This window comes from Pristiophorus japonicus, chromosome 11 (assembly GCF_044704955.1).
Source record: "Pristiophorus japonicus isolate sPriJap1 chromosome 11, sPriJap1.hap1, whole genome shotgun sequence".
NCBI lineage: Eukaryota > Metazoa > Chordata > Chondrichthyes > Pristiophoridae > Pristiophorus > Pristiophorus japonicus.
Genome location: NC_091987.1, coordinates 193,136,415 through 193,155,510, shown reverse-complemented (window position 1 = coordinate 193,155,510; position 19,096 = coordinate 193,136,415). Strand labels below are relative to the sequence as shown.

Sequence of the window (19,096 nt, the reverse complement as noted above, 5' to 3'; positions counted from 1 at the left end):
TGCAGCCCAGCACAGGGACCAATGAGCAGGCAGAATGAGCTGTAGTGTATATTGATCAATAGCATTTTAAAAGGTATTTGTATTTCCCTGGACAATAAACAGATTCTCATGCTGAAATATTTTTTTTGTAAGCATACAATGATTGATGTTAAGATGAGCTATAAATACCCTTTCCACTCAGTTCATGTCAACAGATATCAATAATTCATTTTTATTAAGTATTAGTTTCCTGCTGTCTTAATCTGCTTTCCAGTATTTGCTGATCTGGTTGTGACCTGTAGTTCTAATATTACCATTTTGCAAGCTAAGGTAACTGTGTTCACCAGATCCCCTTTGTAAGGCTGTATTTTGGAGACAATCACAAAGTGCATTCCAGTGAGGTGTGTGCTGCAAAGGCTATTTACATTGTTTTCTTTATAGATAAGCACTGCAGGCTGCATTAGAGTGTGATGCTGGCACAGTTTCAGTTAACCCACCTTGCTTCATCTCTCCCACATTCAAAGTCTCCTTTAAAAGCGACCCCTTCGATTTCACCTTTGGTCACCTCCCATGATTCCTCTCCTCATGTTTATGTTCAAACCCAAATTGTGATGTGGTTTGGCCATTTTGTTGTATTAAAGGTGCTATATATATGTAATTCTGTTGTCATTGCGAGATAGATAGATGATATTCAACTGAGCAGTGCATTAAATATCACCATAAGTGGGGCTGAAGGGAAAGCTCATAACGCACGGATAAAGCTGACCATGATCAGGCGAGCACGAGGTCCAACCAGACATCCTTTTTGACCGTGGACCACAAGTATTTGCAGGCTATTCGACAATGGCATATTAATAAAACAAGTATTTTACTTCTAAATAATCTCCCATGCTGTTGGACTTGGGGATCCAAAATTGCCCCTTTTTTTAACGCCCGTTACTGCCTCTAAGAGCTAACGGGTCAATAAGGCCTTACTGACCGGGGGCAGGCGGAGGGTGCAAACCACGTGCAATTGCACCCTGCGTTTCCGCCCCGGCCGGCCCTCCAACCCATTGTCGGCCGCGTGCCCTTACCGCCAGGCGGGAACCCCTTTTCTGCCTTGCGGGGGAAATTGCCCCGTGGGGGCACAGCCACCACCGATCGGTGACCCCGACAGCTTTGCAAGGCTTGAAGCTACCAGTGTGGGCGGTGCGGCCGCCTTTAAAGGGGAGGTTGCATCACCGCAGCCGCCAATTTGTTTCAATTGTCAGCCAACTCCTGAGTCGGCCCAACAATGGTGGCCGCTTGTTCGACTGAACCCCTCCCTGGTGGCCCAGTGGACTCCACAGAGGCCTCACTCGGCCTCGCAATGCCCTTCCCCTTTAAGTGAAGGGGAGGGACTTTGCGACGTGTCAGCGCGACGCAGCATGTCCGCGTCGCAGAGATGGACACCACCCCGCTCCCAACCCCTTCCTGCCCCGATACCGCCTTCAACAGTGCCCCCAAGCGATGGGAGGCAGTGTCAGAGTTAAAGAGCTGAATTTTCTGGCTCTTCCCGGGTGCGAAATCTCTGGCTAATACGAAGTGCCCTCCCCAATTTCTCACTGATGGAAATTACGGCCCCGGGAGTCAAGATCAAGTGTTGTCTTTATATGAAGTTAGGTTCGAGGGCTGAATAATCGGACCAGGGAGCGCATATGTAATTCAGTCTGAATTTTAATGTCATGTACGCTTCACTTTTCTTTATATTTCCATTATAAATTCCTATATCAATATTTCTAATGTAAAGTGCCTATGTAAACCATAGAATCATACAACTTTACGGCACAGAAGGAGGTCATTCAGCCATAGTGTCGAAAAAGAACTACCCAGCCTAATCCCACTTTCCAGCTCTTGGTCCGTAGCCCTGTAGGTTACGGCACATCAGGTGCACATCCAAGTACTTTTTAATGTGATGAGGGTTTCTGCCTTCAGCACCCTTTCAGGCAGCGAGTTCCAGACCCCCACCATCCTCTGGGTGGAAACATTTCTCCTCAACTCCCCGCTAATCCTTCTACCAATTACTTTAACTCTATGCCCCCTGGTTATTGACCGATTACTTTAATCTAAGTCCCTTGGTTAAACTTATCATATTGTAATTACACCTCCATGGGAAGCCTTCAGCATTTAAATTGGGAACATTACAGTAAATGGTATATATAGAGAGCGAGAGAAAAAGAGTTTAATGAAAATCATAGGCTGAGAATTATTATATTGGGTAATTAAAATAATAAGTGACAATTTGTGCTTTCACAGTTCCTATGATTGCTACTTTGCAGCAATGGAAAGTAAAACATCACCGGTGAAAAATAACTTCAAACCCTTTCTGTTTGCCAGGATCCTCCTTACTTCACGGTGCTACCAGGCTGGGAGTATCGGCAGGAAGTCGGCCGAGAATTGGTCATTCCATGTGCTGCTGCCGGTGATCCATTCCCAGTCATCTCCTGGAGGAAGGTAGCTGAGCCTTTCTCTATTTTATTTAACTCATACTAAACTGTCGGGGCGCTGCCTTGTCTGCCTGCCCTTCACTTGTAGGTCAGTTACAGAACACATGAGCAAGGCCACATGGCTGAGTGAGAGAATTCTGTTTTTATCACATCAGATCCTGGGCCTTCGAACATTGTTTGCTGGATCCCATTGGTGGATTCTGTGCATGTTTCTATGGAAATGGCCAATCAGTGGCCTTGCTCATGAATTCCAACAATGAATCCTGTGACTCTTTAATATCAGCCCCCTCTCGGGACTTGTCCAGCTCCCTTCCTGAATGTTTGCAATGATCCTGCACCCGCTGAAGAAGCTAAATTGGAAGAACTTAATGCTCAAGCTGTGTTTAATAAATTATCATTGATTTATTTGAACTTTTTTTGAATTAAGGTTTTTTTAAATTCTCGTAAACAAAAAATAACATTGGAACGGAATACACGGTGCCATATAATGCACCATAACTTGATGGGGGGAAAAGAGATTATTTTACAGGCAATGATCAGAACTTCCACCTTGTGGATGCTTCTTCATGAATTTTTTTTAAAATGCCTCAAATATCCATGAATTTGGTACTGGTAATTGCGGAGAGAGGAGCTGGATGTCATGGGAGAGGGTTTGAGGGAACGTGGGGTAGAAACCAGCTTTATTTGCAGAGAAAGAATTAAAACATGGAAATCTAAGCAAGAGCTGGATGCAAACTCGAGGTGCTTTACTCATGGAATTCCTTTTAGTATTGTACAAACATTGCACAGGACAATCACGTTACTGTGCTGTGTTGCCCAAACATATTGAACTCTTCTATTGTGATTGCTTTTACATGTAGAGATGGCAAGATTTTTGAGTTTTTAGACCTCCTGCCCCAAAGGAGCCTGCCCTGTTGAGGAAGCTTTTCCGAGCGTCATCTGTTTGGAGTTTATTTTGTTTATTTTATAGCGCAGCTGGTTTCCCATGTTTGCGTGTCTCACATGTGGATCTCTGCTCTTCATCTCCTCGTCGTATATCTGTGATTGTTCAAGGAACGTGAGTTGAGGAGCAGGGTGCACAATCCAACTTCTGCCAGGAAGAGCTACTTTCTCAAGAGATGGCAGAAGGAGAACGTTCAACAGCTCTGCATCCATAACTCCTTGCTCTGTGCATTGGGAAAATCAATTTACAACTGCTGTGGAGCACGCCAGCTATAAAGGCACTTAATTATGTTCAAGTTTGCACTACGAATGATGATGGAAAGATAGACTTCTGAGAAAAGCAGTTTGATTAACTATATGGTTCTGTAAGATAATTAAATGTATTTGATTCAGATTTAAAACCGGTCCATGCTCCGATTCCCAACTCTGTGCAGAGTTGGCTGATCTTAGTCAGGCAGCAGCTGGGCAGCTACAATTAGTCCCCAAACCCCCGGGGTAGCATAAGGAAAATCAACCAGATCCCCATTCCTGATGGTTATCCAGTGAACCACACCGGAAAGGGCAGGTGTGAGGATGTCGGGTCAGGGCAGGGTCAGGCTAGACATTGAGATCTGCCGTTGTTGAATATCCTGCACATAGATAAAGATAAAGAAAGACTTGCATTTAAATGGCACCTTTCAAGACCCCGGGATGTGCCAAAGCGCTTTACAGCCAAATAAATACTTTTTATTTTGAACTCAGTCGCTGTTGTAATGTGGAAAACGCAGAAGCCAATTTTCACACAGCAAGGTCCCACAAACAGTAATGAAGTAAATGACCAGATTATCTGCTTTAGTTGTTGGTTGAGGGAGAAATATTGGCCCAGGACACTGGGAGGTCTGCCCTGCTCCTCTTCAAATAGCGCCATGGGATCTTTTACCTCCATCTGAGAGGGCAGACGGGTCCTTGGTTTAACATTTCCTCTGAAAGACAGCACCTGCGACAGTGTAGCACTCCATCTGTATGGCACTGAAATGTCAGTCAGGATTATATATGAAAACTGGTCACTTGATTAGAGATACCTAAGGGAGGCCAACACCTCTGGAACTGCGCAAACGCTCAAGCCAGCACCATCAGGAGAGAAGGGGCGAACATTACAAAGTACTTACAGCACAGAAACAAACCATTCGGCCCAACAGCTCCATACAAGCCTCCTCCTACACCTCTTTCTCTAACCCCATCAGCATACCTTTCTAGTCCTTTCTCCCTCATGTGCTTATCTAGCTTCTCCTTGAATGTATCTATGCTATTGATAGAATCATAGAATAGTACAGCACAGAAGGAAGCCATTCAGCCCATCAAGTCTACACCGGCTCTTTCGAAGAGCTATTCAGTTAGTCCCAATTCCCCGCTCACTCACGTAATTGCCACAAAATAAAGACATTTTAATCAGTGAATTAGGTTTGTAGGCCAAACTTTACAATTTTATATGAAGGAGGCTTTCCATTAAATGTTATACATTGATAGCTAAGGCGTTAACTGTTAAATGCAGATAATTCCTAATATTCCTTAACATCTGCAAGAATCAGCTTTAATAAACGGGAAAATAGCACATTTAAAACTGAGAGACAGCGCGTATAAATGTTCACCCAGGGGACGGATCATTTCTCCGTTTCATTTAAACCATTTTTCTATAAAATAAAAAAGGCTTCAGGGAATACGGGCAGATTGAAATTTTGTGTATTAAGAATTGGAATGCGTCCTAGTTGTTTATACAATTACATGTATGATTCTTGACTGTACATTACCTAAAAAGATTTGTGATATTGTTTTCCGCATTCCCAGGAGGACAGAATATAATTGCATGCTGCAGGGTAGTTTATTTTTAAGACCTTATTTTGTTTCCCTCTTCCCCCTGGGTGATTTCCCAATATGGCTTTGGATACCAGGTGAGCTCAATGCCGCAAATCACTGCCTAGTTTAAAAAAAACTACCCAAATGGCTGTTTTATGAAGCAGTAACAAAGGTGCAGCGTGTAACAATGTAAAATGGAAGATGCTTTGTAATCAGTTGTAAAATGTTGAAAGCATGTCTGCTGGAACCCATCTGCCAGCTCAGCTGCTTCAGGGAGCAGGAAGACAGCGAGGATTCGGCTTTTGAGAGAGTAAGATGCTGATCAGCTCGGGACGCAAAGCTGATTCTGTGCTGGTGTTAGTGAGTTCAGGCCTCTTCTGGCTGTTTCCAGTCCTTCAATTGAGCTATCTGTGCACACAACTGAGATGAAATTGATGTGGCTATCTGTTTCTTGTCTTGTACCTTCTTTATACTTGTGCGATTCGCAGTGGTCTGTTGCGTGCTGCCTTGTCACTAACCCACATGCAAAAGTGCAGTAGAATATGCCTGGCTCCATCCCGAACTCAGACGGTGATTACATTACAAGACCATTTCCAGGCTCTGCTTCGACAGTCATATAAGCACCTGCCAGGTGATTCCGTGCAGCAGGAAGGTTATCGAGAAAATCACCTTTCCTTTCGAACAGTTTTTAAAATGTTTTTCTTCATGCAAATGAAGAATAAAATGATTCAGTTTCTCAATTGAACAAGTACCAACAAATTTCCCAGAGTATACAATCAAAAGGAAGGTTTTGATTTTCTATTAAAGAAAGACTTGCATTTATATAGTGCCTTTCATGACCACCGGATGTCTAAAAGCGCTTTACAGCCAATGAAGCAGCTTTTGAAGTGTAGTCACTGTTGTAGGAATTGCGGCAGCCAATTTGTGCACAGCAAGCTCCCACAAACAGCAAGGTGATAATGACCAAATAATCTGTTTTTTTTAATGCTGATTGAGGGATAAATATTGGCCAAGACACCGGGGATAACTCCCCTGCTCTTCTTCAAAATAGTGCCATGGCATCTTTTACGTCCACCTGAGAGAGCAGACGGAGCCTCGGTTTAACCTCTCATCTGAACGACAGCACCTCCGGCTGTGCAGCACTCCCCTAGCACTGCACTGGAGTGTCAGCCTAAATTTACGTGCTCGAGTCCCTGGAATGGGACTTGAACCCATAACCTTCTGACTCAGAGGCGCGTATGCTACCCACTGAGCCACAGCTGATACTTTTTCTTAGATATGTACACAGTATCAAAACCTCATTTATTCACTAATTTTATTAATCATAAATTACGATAGCAATGAAATCGGGAGTTCACTGCAGCTGATTGGAACTATTCTCAAACCCTACTGATGGATGCACTATTGAGCTAGGCTATCTGGTCAACAGGCTGAGTATTTTCCAAGCAACACCTTTGAATCATGCAAATGTGTGATAATACACTTGGAGGCACCATAGCTCACTGGCTAGCCCATTGTTCAAAAAGCGCACTACAACATACTAGATCCCTCGGTGAGGCCACCAAATACACAGTGCTTTCTGTGAAAAGGAGTGCCCACAACAGACACTGAGGTTGACCCTTTCAAACCGATCCAAAAAATTGTTGAGAAGACATTGAATCGGCTGGGTGACCGTGGATAACGTTGCTTCACATTTTTGAGATAAATAAGTTCCTCTTACATGAAACATGGATCCTGGAATGCACATTACAAATATAATCCAGGATTTGGCCATTTATTGCCATATTTTCCAGCTTCATGAGGGCTGCAAGAAGCAGTAGGCCATAAACATTATTTAAGTCGATGAAACTAATGTAATTGGATTTTCTCTGAGTCATACGATGCTCTGCAAACTCATATAAAGCTACAACCTTCCCTACGAGAGCAAAGTCCAGCCTGTTCCTTTGTGAGTTTGGTGAACCTCCAAAGCATCTAATATGTGAGCTGCAACAATAAGAAGAACCACAGTAAGAATCATGGATACCATTAATCATACCAACAAGATTTCTCAAGTCTTAACGTTCGCATCTGGGTTTGAGTACATAAACTAAGCTGACATTCAGTGAATTATTCACATTGTGCCGCTTTGTCAGAAGTGCTGTCTGTCAGATGAGACATTAAACTGAGAACCCAATGACCTTGTCTAGAGGTACAATAGACCTAAGGATGCAACTAGCGTTCTCCCATTGTCCTCACTAACATCCCTCCCTTACCGACAATACCAGACAAATTAACGTCATTCCTCACTGCTGTCTAAAACAGACACCACAATCTCCTCCATAACAACAATTACTACATTAAAAATGAATTCATTTTATGCAAAGCACTTTGAGATGTGATGCGGTTTCTAACCAGGATAAGTACGAGCGGCCAGTTTTCCATTTGCCTTCTCAGGGTGATAGAAGGGATCCCATGGCACTTTTTAAAGAAAAGTTGGTGACTTCTTCCAGTTTCCTGGCAATCATTTATCCCCCAACTAACACCACGAAAGAATAGATTATCTGGCCATTTGTCTTATTGCTGTGTGTTGGACCTTGCCGTGCATAAATTGGCTGTCGCGTTTGCCTACAACAGTGACTGTACTTCAAAAGTACTTAATTGACTGGCAAGCACTTTGGGACAACCTGAGGTGATATATGAATGCAAGTTTTTTCTTTCAAATATGTATGTATAATTATAAAACATAAAGCAAGTGTAAATTCTGTTTAGTAAGTGTTTGGATCTGAGAACGTTGGAATTCCCTGGCCTGACCTGACGTATGCCTTTGGTTTGTTGACTTTTTGAAGGTAGGGAAACCCAGTAAAAGCAAGCACAACCTCCTTCCAAGCGGCAGCCTGCAATTCAAAGCTCTCAGCAAAGAGGACCACGGACAATGGGAATGTGTCGCTACTAATGTTGTCACAAGCATCACTGCCAGCACGCATCTAACGGTAATCGGTAGGTACAGCAGGGTATAACTTGTCCGCACACTACACATTTAATTCACATGGATCATGAGGCATATAGTTGTTGCTACTTCATGTGTTACAGAATTCTGGCATATATGAACAACTGTGTGTATAATTAGTTGTTTCCAGAAATAATAATTAAATGCTGGTTTGGGGGCCAATGTATAGTTGGTAAACTGGGTTGTACTATTATTCATTGTTGATGTTTTAGGTGTTCCTTTCATGAAACCGCTTATTACACCTGCATTCTAGGAAACCAAACTGTTTCAGTAATAAAGCAAAATTCACCCACTCTTTTTACAGAATTGGGCATATGCCTAAATCTCACAAAATCTCTGACCTGCAATACAACTAACTGTAAACATGTATTTTGATTTTCCTATAAGCATTGCACTAGCGTCATTGTTGCAGCCTATTCCCTTGTACCTGAATGTTGCATGTGCCTTCCATTTGGCCCAGTTTTAGAATGTTTGTAATTTAACTACAACTTGCATTTATATAGCAGCTTTAACATAGTAAAATGCCCAAGGTGCTTCATAGGAGTGTAATCAGAGAAAAATTGACACCGAGCCAAAGATGGAGACATTAGACATGAGGAAATCCTGCCCACGCGCCAGTCGCGGCCTGGGTTTTGGTGAGAAATATTAAAGGAGCTATGTTTCAGATACATTCGATCTTGCTGCTATTTTTTGTTAGGTTGTAACAAAATTACATTCTTGGAAGAAACGGCCATTTTACACTTTTTTTCACCAGAGCAAAGTTCAGCTCAGTTTTCAGAGTTGCAACATTTGTCACATTACATAGGCAAACTGCTTAGTCAAAGCTGACTGTTTGAAATGTTCATTCAGTCTATTCAGTAATCGGAAAATAGTACAGGATATTTTAATTAACAAACTTAAAATTATACAGTTACTAATTCACAAATTAAGTGATTTACAATCTCTATTGTAGAGCAGCAGAGAATGTAAATTTTATAGAACACAAAGGCACTAATTAATAGATTAAAAATGACAACTTGTTAGCTGGTAACATGCAGGGAAAAAACCAAGATCTTTGGCGTGTGTAATGCAAGTTATTCACCCAATGACTTAATGAGCTTTAAGCGGGATGCTTTGTAAATCTATCTGCTTTCAATGCTACCACTGCATGAGGAAGCTTTATGCACCACCTCGTGAATGCTGCCACGTGTGTGCCAGAGTGAGTCTGTGACAGAGCAAACATGCCCCATTTATATTATGGCCCTGCTTTAGCCAGCAGCACTGCCTTAGGAGACACGCAAGGTGGTCTGCCTTTCTCCAGGGGCTGAGAAAACCACCACCAGCAGTAGCAGTAAGTCATCATCATCATCATTGTAGACGGTCCCTCGAAACGAGGATGACTTGCTTCCACGCCAAAAAAGGATGAGTTCACAGGTGTTTCAATGAAGGACCTAATATTCCAGATCCTGAACTACATCCTGAAGGGTGGAAGATGCCTGTGCATGGATTTTTTTAACGTGTGGTGGCCGTTGCACACCAGCCACCACACGGGCTTGACAGAGCTAGGTCTTGGTCCAGTGGCAAGGATTACCAAGATGTCCTGCACTGGGTATACACATTAAGTGGTAGGCTACTTAATAGTGTAGTTGAATAAAGGGACCTTGGAGTGCTTCTCCACAGATCCCTGAAAGTAGCAGGCCAGGTGGATAAGGTGGTTAGGAAGGCGTACGGAATACTTGCTTTTATTGGCCGAGACATAGAATATAAGAGCACGGAGGTTATGCTTAAATTGTATAATATACTGGTTAGGCCACAGCTGGAGTACTGCGTGCAGTTCTGGTCGCTGTATTATAGGATTGCACTAGAGAGGGTACAGAGGAGATGCTGCCTGGGATGGAGAATCTTAGTTATGAGGACAGATTGGATAGTCTGGGTTTGTTTTCATTGGAAGAGAGGAGATTGACAGGAGACCTCATTGATGTGTACAAAATATTAAGGGGCCTGGACATAGTGGATAGTAAGGGCCTATTTCCATTGGTGGAGGGTTCTATCATGAGGGGGCATAGTTTTGAGAGGGGATGAGAGGGGATCTCAGAGAAACATATAAAATTCTGACAGGACTGGACAGCTTAGATGCAGGAAAAATGTTCCTGATGTTGTGGAAGTCCAGAACCAGAGGTCACAGTCTAAGGATAAGGGGTAAGCCATTTAGGACGAGATAAGGAGAAACTTCTTCACTCAGAGAGTTGTTAAACCTGTGGAATTCTCTACCGCAGAGAGTTGTTGATGCCAGTTCAAGAGGGAGTTAGATATGGCCCTTATGGCTAAAGGGATCAAGGGGTGTGAAGAGAAAGCAGGAAAGGGATACTGAGGTGAATGATCAGCCATGATCTTATTGAATGGTGATGCAGGCTCGAAGGGCCAAATGGCCTACTCCTGCATCTATTTTCTATGTTTCTATGACCGGAGATCTGCTCTGCTGCATGGTAAGTAGCGGCCAGGACTACTGCTGGAAACTGAGGCTGCCATTTTTTGTTCTCCGGCCACCTGTTTAGCCAGTAGCATCATCCTGACATTCTGGACCTGCCACCCAGACCGGAGGAGGTCCTCAGCCGAAAGAATAAAGTGGCGGGTGTGATTTGGGGCAACTGCAGACTCGCAGGTGCACAATTCGCCGATGTTTCTGCTGGTCTCTGAACCTGCCTACTGTGTAAATTCCCGCCAAATTTAGCACAATGGGAACCGATCAGACTGCAGAACCACTTTTTCTGGAAGCAGGTTGGCAGTATAAATGGAGTATTAGCATTTCACTATTGAATATATGCCAACACTCAGCCTTATGATGCAGGTACCGCACTGCCGTAACTCCAGTGTAATGTAGGTACCTGATCTCATGCTAGAAAGAGCCTTTAATGTGCCCACCTGTCTCTCGATGATAAGTCAAGCAATTATGAGGATTTTCAAGTCACAGTATTGACATCAGCACTCTGTTTGATGTCTGCGGTGCACAATAGTGTAAATGCTGCATGCTCTGGATTGCTACTTGTGTGAACTGACTAGAGTCAATCTAGATACCCTTAAAGGTCCTGTAAATAACACCGACCAAATCATCAAACATTAGATAGCACTAGTTCCTGAAAGCTCAGCTGCCCCATACATTATTAGATTTAAGAATTCAAATAAACCTCAGTAACCATTAACAACAAATGAAAATACAGCCAAATTGTTACTCAGCTGTGGCTGTACAATTATACGGTGCAAGTTTCCATTTTCAGCACTATTCTAGGCCTTGCACGTGGATAACGTCATATTTTTTTTTAAATTAGGCCGGGCGATGCAGCTCATTCATGTGTGCTGAAAGTTGGGCCGGCGATAATCGGGCGCTAGTTTCCACTTCATCAAATATGGGCGATAGCCTAAATCTCAGCGCTTATATAGGCAACGATGTGCCAAAAGTCTACCCCATAGTGTTTTGATTGGGATGTCACACCTACAGGGAGTCACCAGAATCTACCTTGTTCTGAACTCCGATTTTCTTTTTTCCCAGTGACATTCAATGAATTATTGAAGCTACTTCTCAACGGAAAGTGAGAGATTCTTTTGAGAGCCTTGAATGTTCTTCCCAGCTTTCAAAAATCACCTAGGAATTCTATCCTAAATAAATATACACAATCTGCAAAGATATGCACTATTTGTGTGCGCCTGTACATTTCTGCTGTTTACATTAAGAAACAATTTAGTGAAACAAACTTGCACCTTTCCAGCCTTGCTTGGGGAGGAGGCCAGGTTGTGGGTATCGGAGTGTCGAGCGTAAAGATTCACAGAAATAACTCGCCTCCCAGTCTTCTGGTAGAACAAGAGTGCCCAAGCTCTCAACCCCATACAAAAGAGATTTCTCCCCAGTCAATGCTTGCCTGATTAAGGTAGAACAGTGTCAACCTTATCAATACTGAAAAGGGTTAACCCAGCAAAGTTCAACATAATCCCACATTTTCAGATACTGCCTGTGAGAATCCTGAATTTCAGGTCCTCAAGTGTGCGTCGGAATTCCTCCGAGCTGTCAAGAGCTCATATCATTCTCTTTAACAGCCATTGTAAATGCCTTGGAACCGTTAACAGCCAAAATCCCATTAAGCTGGAATCTCAAAGGTGTAGGGATAATGTTCAAAATGACTGCTTCACCTGACTCCCAGAGTAAGTGCCTGCTACATCCCTCATGTACAAACAGTACATTAGTGAGAGAATTCAGGCTCCCACTGCCGTTTGGGATTTAACTGCGGTGTGAGCATCGAACATTTGAGCATGGAGCTGATAGGCAAGTGAAGTTAAAGGGTGGTGGAAGCAGATTCAATAGCAACTTTCAAAAGGGAATTGATTGTATATATGTATATTTATATATACTTGAAAAGGAAACATTTGCAGGGCTATGGGGATAGAGCAGGAAAGTGGGACTAATCGCATAGCTCTTTCAAAAATCCGGCACAGGTAAGATGGGCTGAATGGCCTCCTTCTGTGTTGTTACATTCTATGAAATGGAGTCACATGACTGCTCTGCCAGCAAAAGCAGAGCTTACACCTTTAATCGCAGGCAATAAGAACTTAAACTTTAATTCGAAAAGGACTTTAAGCGAAAGAATTCAGTCAGACATTGAATAAGTATTTTTGATTAAGCAGGATAATGAGTTTCAGGATAAACCATTAGAAGATTATTGGTGAAGGAGTTTCATTTCCTCTGTGCTCTGCTTTTAGTTAACTTCTTCACATTAAATTCTTGTCCTCATTAATTTAACACAATCATTATTGTGTGTTGAAAATGACACAAACATATTAACCAGTGCGCCAAAAATATCCTGCAGAAGAAATTAAACCCCAGTGTGTCTCATTTTCCCTGGTCCTGCAGGTCTGTAGTAATAAAATCCAAGTGAATCCTTCAATTTAAGAATTTTTGTTCTTTTCTGAGGATATAAATCCACTTTTCACTCACTATCTAAAAATAAAAACAAAGCATCACTTGCTTTATTAGGAGTTTATAGTTTTCACTTTAATTCATTTTTTTTACAAGTTATTTTTAAATTAGTGCTGTTGACGATTGCTCCTGTCTCCAAAGCTGTCCATACATCGCAGCCAACATGGGAGGGAAGATTATGTTTCTGCGCTACATGCAATAAATCAGAAACCCCTTTTTGTCAAGCGGGTTTACAATTTTGTTACACATGCCACAGAGGAAATCATCCCCCATCATGTTACCAGTGTTGATTGATGGCATCATTACATCAACAAAGAGAAAATTTAATTTTGCAAGAAAATAATTCCTGATTTCATGTCAAGGCAGCCTTCAATGTCTTTGAATTCTAAGCTCTGAAGTATGTCAGTCACAGTGGATTAAGTGCCCTTCACAGACTCCTTGATCTGCTAGCAAGCAGTGTGTCTGAGTGAGTTGTCTAAGCATAATTCCCCGTTGGTTTCTTCATCTCGGTTGACGAGGTGCTTGTGTTTACATTTGTTATTTTATTTCCCACCTGAAATCCTCTCTGCCAACAGTCGGGCTGTTAACACTGGAATGTCAGTCCGCGATTCGTACCCTCCTCACTGTATGCTGCTAGCTGGAGGTATGGCCAGTTACCTTTTGATAACATGTCAAAGAGACTTTTGGATTCAGGCCAATCGTTATCGACGTGGGTTTTATGAGCAGAGTGACTTCTACAGCAAAGGCTTTCAATCTAATTTCACGCTTGACTGAATGCTGCCTCCACACTTCCTCTCATTTGTCAAGGTTATGTTCCGTCACCATTTCTTCAGTTGGCCACTGGAATTTAGATGAGAGTTTATGCCCATCATGAACTGTATTTTTTTTTGTTATTCTGCTCCCTTGGAGCTAAAGTGGAGCGTGATTTAGAATGTTGAAATGTTGAGTCTTGTTTTGCGCATCGGTACATATATTTGCCCAATTAATTTACATGCTGAGCCATAATCGTATCATCTCCTAGGGTTTACAAACACCAGTGTTTTGTATTTAAAGGAGAAGTACACGCCAGTTATAATTAAATCTCTCCAGGCAAGTGGCTATGAAATCCAGGTTTGGTACAACACGTTTTTGAATAGTAAACTGTAGTTGTGATTATGTTCAAAGCTCAGTCACTACAGTGAGTCTTTCTTTACTTCTGTCTGGTGTTGCCACTGGAAATTCTTGGCAAATCCGTCAGTTGTGGAGTATCAGACCTGTCTAAAGGAAGTTATTGTACATCATTTCCTGTTTGGCCGTAGGTAATCAAATTGAAATTGAGGATCTCTGTGGCTGAATTGTTATTTTTACACACATGCTTTGTGTTTCAAGATCCATTAGAGAATATAATTACAATTGATTTGACAGCTATAACAAAAAAGTGACAGAGGAAAATTCGGGAATAGACCAGAATGGTTATCACTGTGGTCTACTTTCCTCTCATTGTGGTCAGTTTTTTATCACAATTTAGCTCGGTAACTTCAATTGAACTTTTGGCAGTAGAGTATGACCAGTGGCCAACCTCAGTACTTTCATGTTACTTGCAATGCTGCAGGAAGCTTTTGTTTAGCATGTTCGAGAAAAGTCAGTTGGTGGTAACTTCCTCAATATCCGTCCATCCCAACATGTCTCATTGATCATTGGTTTATGTTGTGGTACATTCTCTACCTAGTCACCTGATGCTTTTATTGTATAAGCAGCAATGGCTGCATTACCGCAGTAGTTCATTAGGTGGAGCTCTAAAGTACATATGTCTCATGTGGTCCTGCAAGCTCTCTTGCCCATGATGCAACAAGTCCCATGTTGTGCTGTAACCCAAATACCAGCTCATATCCTTTTTAATGCTGCATGTCCCAACTCACCATTCTTTTCTAAATAAGCTCAATTGCCTGTGCAACTCCTACTCAAGACTATTTTTAGTTGAAGACTTTCATCTCCGTCTCTGGCTTTTAGTTTCCTGAGTTAATTCTGCCTGTGCGATAAGCCCCCACCCCCTCCGTGTAATATTAAAACAAATCAGTTTGATCCATGCTGATTTTACACAGTAGACACTGGTTAATGCAAACACCCTTGGGAACACAACTCAATCACACTTGCTAATCACATTAGCTTACGCAGCAAGATAGTGCTGAGAGAAAGCTCACTTCAGTATTGCAATTAACATGAAAATACAGAGCCTGAGCATTGCGATATTTGTCTTACATACACAACTGCCAAATTTGCTATTGAATGTACAGAGCTAAATGGTGAGGAAGAACAGACCACAGTTATCAAAATTCACTCAACGTAGATCCTCAATGAACGAAAACATCTGCCAGGACAGAGCTGTAGATTCAAACCTGTAATTTCTCACAACTATTTTTGGTAGAAACTTTAAATCAAGTGCCTCCTTTTGGCACTAGAAACTACAAATTAACAATTTGTTAACTAACTAACAAAAACCCTTCATCAAATTAGAATTTGGTTGCCGGGGGTGATGATGCACTCTAGTCCCTCCGGCACCCACTTCTCATAAAAATGTAGAAATTTACAGCACAGAAGGAGGCCATTTCTACCCATCGTGTCCGCGCCGGCCGACAAAGAGCCGCACGGCCCTTGGTCAGCAGCCCTAAAGGTTACATATAAATCTATGAACAATGACGGAAAGGCAAAGAGCACTTAGCCCAACCAGTCCACCTCACACAACTGCAATACCACTTATACTGAAACATTCTATACTCCTCCCCAACCAGAGCCATGTGATCTCCTGGGAGAGGCAAAAACCAGATAAAAACCCAAGGCCAATTTAGGGAGAAAAAATATGGGAAAATTCCTCTCTGACCCATCCAGGCGATCGAAACTAATCCAGAAGATCACCCTGGCCGTATTCTATTCCCTGCAGTACTTACCATTAAATCTGCGCCGTCCAACAAAAGGTCATCCAGTCTAATTCCAATTACCAGCTCTAGGTCCATAACCCTGTAGGTTACGGCATTTTAAGTGCCCATCCAACCATCTTTTAAAAGTAGTGAGGGTTTCTGCATCCACCACTCTTCCAGGCAGCGAGTTCCAGATCCCCACAACCCTCTGCATAAACCCCCCTCAAATCCCCTCTAAACCTTCCACCAACCACCTTAAAACTATGCCCACTCGTAATAGATCCCTCTACCAATGGAAATAGACCCTTACTATCCACTATGTCCAGGCCCCTCAATATTTTGTACACCTCAATGAGGTTTCCTCTCAACCTCCTCTGTTCCAATAAGAACAAACCCAGCCGATCCAATCTGTCCTCATAACTAAGATTCTCCATCCCAGGCAGCATCCTAGTAAATCTCCTCTGCACCCTCACTAGTGCAATCACATCCTTCCTATAATACGGCGACCAGACTGCCGCAGTACTCCAGCTGTGGCCTAACCAAAGTATTATACAATTTAAGCATAACCTCCCTGCTCTTATATTCTATGCCCCGGCCAATAAAGGCAAGCATTCCGTATGCCTTCTTAAATCACCTTATCCACCTGACCTGCTACTTTCAGGGATCTGTGGAGAAACACTCCAAGGTCCCTTTGTTCATCTACACTATTAAGTGGCCTGCCGCTTAATGTGTATACCATTTACTTATTAGCCCTCCAAAAGTGCATCATCTCACACTTCTCTGAATTAAATTCCATTTGCCACTGCTCTGCCCAACTGACCAGTAGATTGATATCCTCCTGCAGCCCATGACTTGCCTCTTCATTATCAACTATACAGCCAATTTTAGTGTTGCCTGCAAACTTCTTAATCATACTCCCTATATTCAAATCTAAATCGTTGATATATACCACAAAAAGCAAAGGACCCAGTACTGAGCCCTGCGGAACCCCACTGGAAACATCCTTACAATCACAAAAACATCCATCAATCATTACGCTTTGCTTCCTACCTCCAAGCCAATTTTGGATCCAACTTGCCACTTTGCCCTGTATCCCATGGGCTTTAACCGTCATGATCAGTCTACCATGTGGAACCTTATCAAAAGCCTTGCTAAAGTCCATATATACAACATCATACGCACTACCTTCATCGACCCTCTTGGTTACCTCCTCAAAAAATTCAATCCGGTTAGTCAAACATGATCTTCCCTTAACAAATCCATGCTGACTGTCCCTAATTAATCCTTGTCTTTCCAAATGCAGATTTATCCTCTCCTTCAGGATTTTTTCCAATAATTTTCCCACCACTGAGATTAGGCTGACAGGCCTGTAATTACTCGGCCTATCCCCTTTTCCCTTCTTAAACAAGGGTACTACATTAGCAGTCCTCCAATCCTCCAGCACCATGTCCAGATCCAAAGAGGACTAGAAAAGGCCTCTGCTATTTCCTCTTTTACTTCGCTCAACAGCCTTTGATGCATTTCATCCGGGCCTGGGGACTGATCTACTTTCAAAGCTGCTAAACCCCTTAATACTTCCTCTCTCACTATATTTATTTCATCCAGAATATCACATTCCTCTTCAATAGCAGTATCTGCATTACCCCTTTCCTTTGTGAAAACAGATGCAAAGTATTCGCTAAGAACCCTACCAACATCTTCCGCCTCCACACAAAGATTACCCTCATGGTCTCTAGTAGGCCCTACCCATTATTTTTAGTTACCCTCTTACTCTTAATATATTTATAGAACATCTTAGGGTTTTCCTTAATTTTACTGGCCAAGAATTTCTCGTGCTCTCTTTTTATTTTTGCCTCTTAACTTTCTATATTCCTTTAAAGATTCTAAAGTATTTAGCCGTGGTATATGACATAAGCGTCCCTTTTTTTTTAATCCTCCCCTGTAAATCCCTGGACATCCAGGGGGCTCTAGAATTAATTTTCCGAACCTTTTTCTTTAAGGGCACATGTTTGGCCTGAGCCTTCCGGATCTCCTCCTTGAATGCCTCCCACTGTTCCGACACTGATTTACCCACAAGTAGCTGTTTCCAGTCCACTATGGCTAAATTACTCCTTAACTTAGCAAAATTAACTTGTCCCAATTCAGAACTTTTATTCCAGGCCTATTCTTGTCCTTATCCATAACCAACTTGAATCTGACTGAATTATGATCACTGGCACCCAAGTGCTCCCCCACTAATACCCCTTCAACCTGCCCAGCTTCATGCCCCAAAACTAAATCCAAGGCCGCCCTCTCTCGTGGCTTGCTACCTACTGACTAAAAAAGTTCTCTTGAATGCATTTCAAGAATTCCACTTCATACTAAATTTGTTCTAATCAATATTTGGACAGTTAAAATCCCCTTCTATTACTACCCTATGGTTTTTGGACTTCACAGCAATTTGCCTACGTATTTGCTTCTCTATCTCCCTCCCACTGTTTAGGGGTCTATAACACACGCCCAGCAGTGTGATCGCCCCTTTTTTATTTTTCAATTCGACCCATTTGATGATCCCTCTAACATATCCCTCCTCACCGCTGTAATAGTTTCTTTAATCAGTACCGCAACCCCACCTCCCACCACCAGCCCCCCCCCCGCCACTTTTTACCCCGCTCTCTATCTTGTCTAAAAATCCTGTAGCCAGGAATAATGATCTGCCAAACCTGCCCCTCTTTAGGCCACGAGCGTACCAGTGGACAACGCGTGCCCCATCTCCAGGGACACCCTGGCTCGAATGTATCCGCGGAAGAGAGGCAGGCAGTCGGGCTGAACGACCCCCTCGACCGCCCGCTGCCTGGACTGGTTGATGGCCCCCTTGGCCATGCCCCATAGCTATTTCCTGATTGGAGATGTGCAACAGAGAGTGCGAGAAGGAGCAGAAGGTGAATCATCCCGGGCACTGCCATTGCCCTCTTAGTGTCTGGCACTAGCAGGCACGATAGGTTGCCCTCCTGCTGTCTTGACTTGAGGGACAGCACCTCAGCCAGAGGGACCGAGGGAGAGGAGGAATAAC

At 42.8% G+C, this 19,096-nt stretch overlaps 1 protein-coding gene across 1 annotated transcript in view; it reads left to right on the top strand.

Annotated features, from left to right (window-relative positions):
* Positions 1-19,096, top strand: part of igsf9bb (immunoglobulin superfamily, member 9Bb) — a 777,241-nt gene that overhangs the window by 678,686 nt on the left and 79,459 nt on the right. The window contains exons 10-11 of the mRNA XM_070894384.1: positions 2,335-2,451; positions 8,045-8,195. Coding sequence (XP_070750485.1) covers positions 2,335-2,451; positions 8,045-8,195 — 268 coding nt within the window. The remainder of the gene's footprint in view (positions 1-2,334; positions 2,452-8,044; positions 8,196-19,096) is intronic.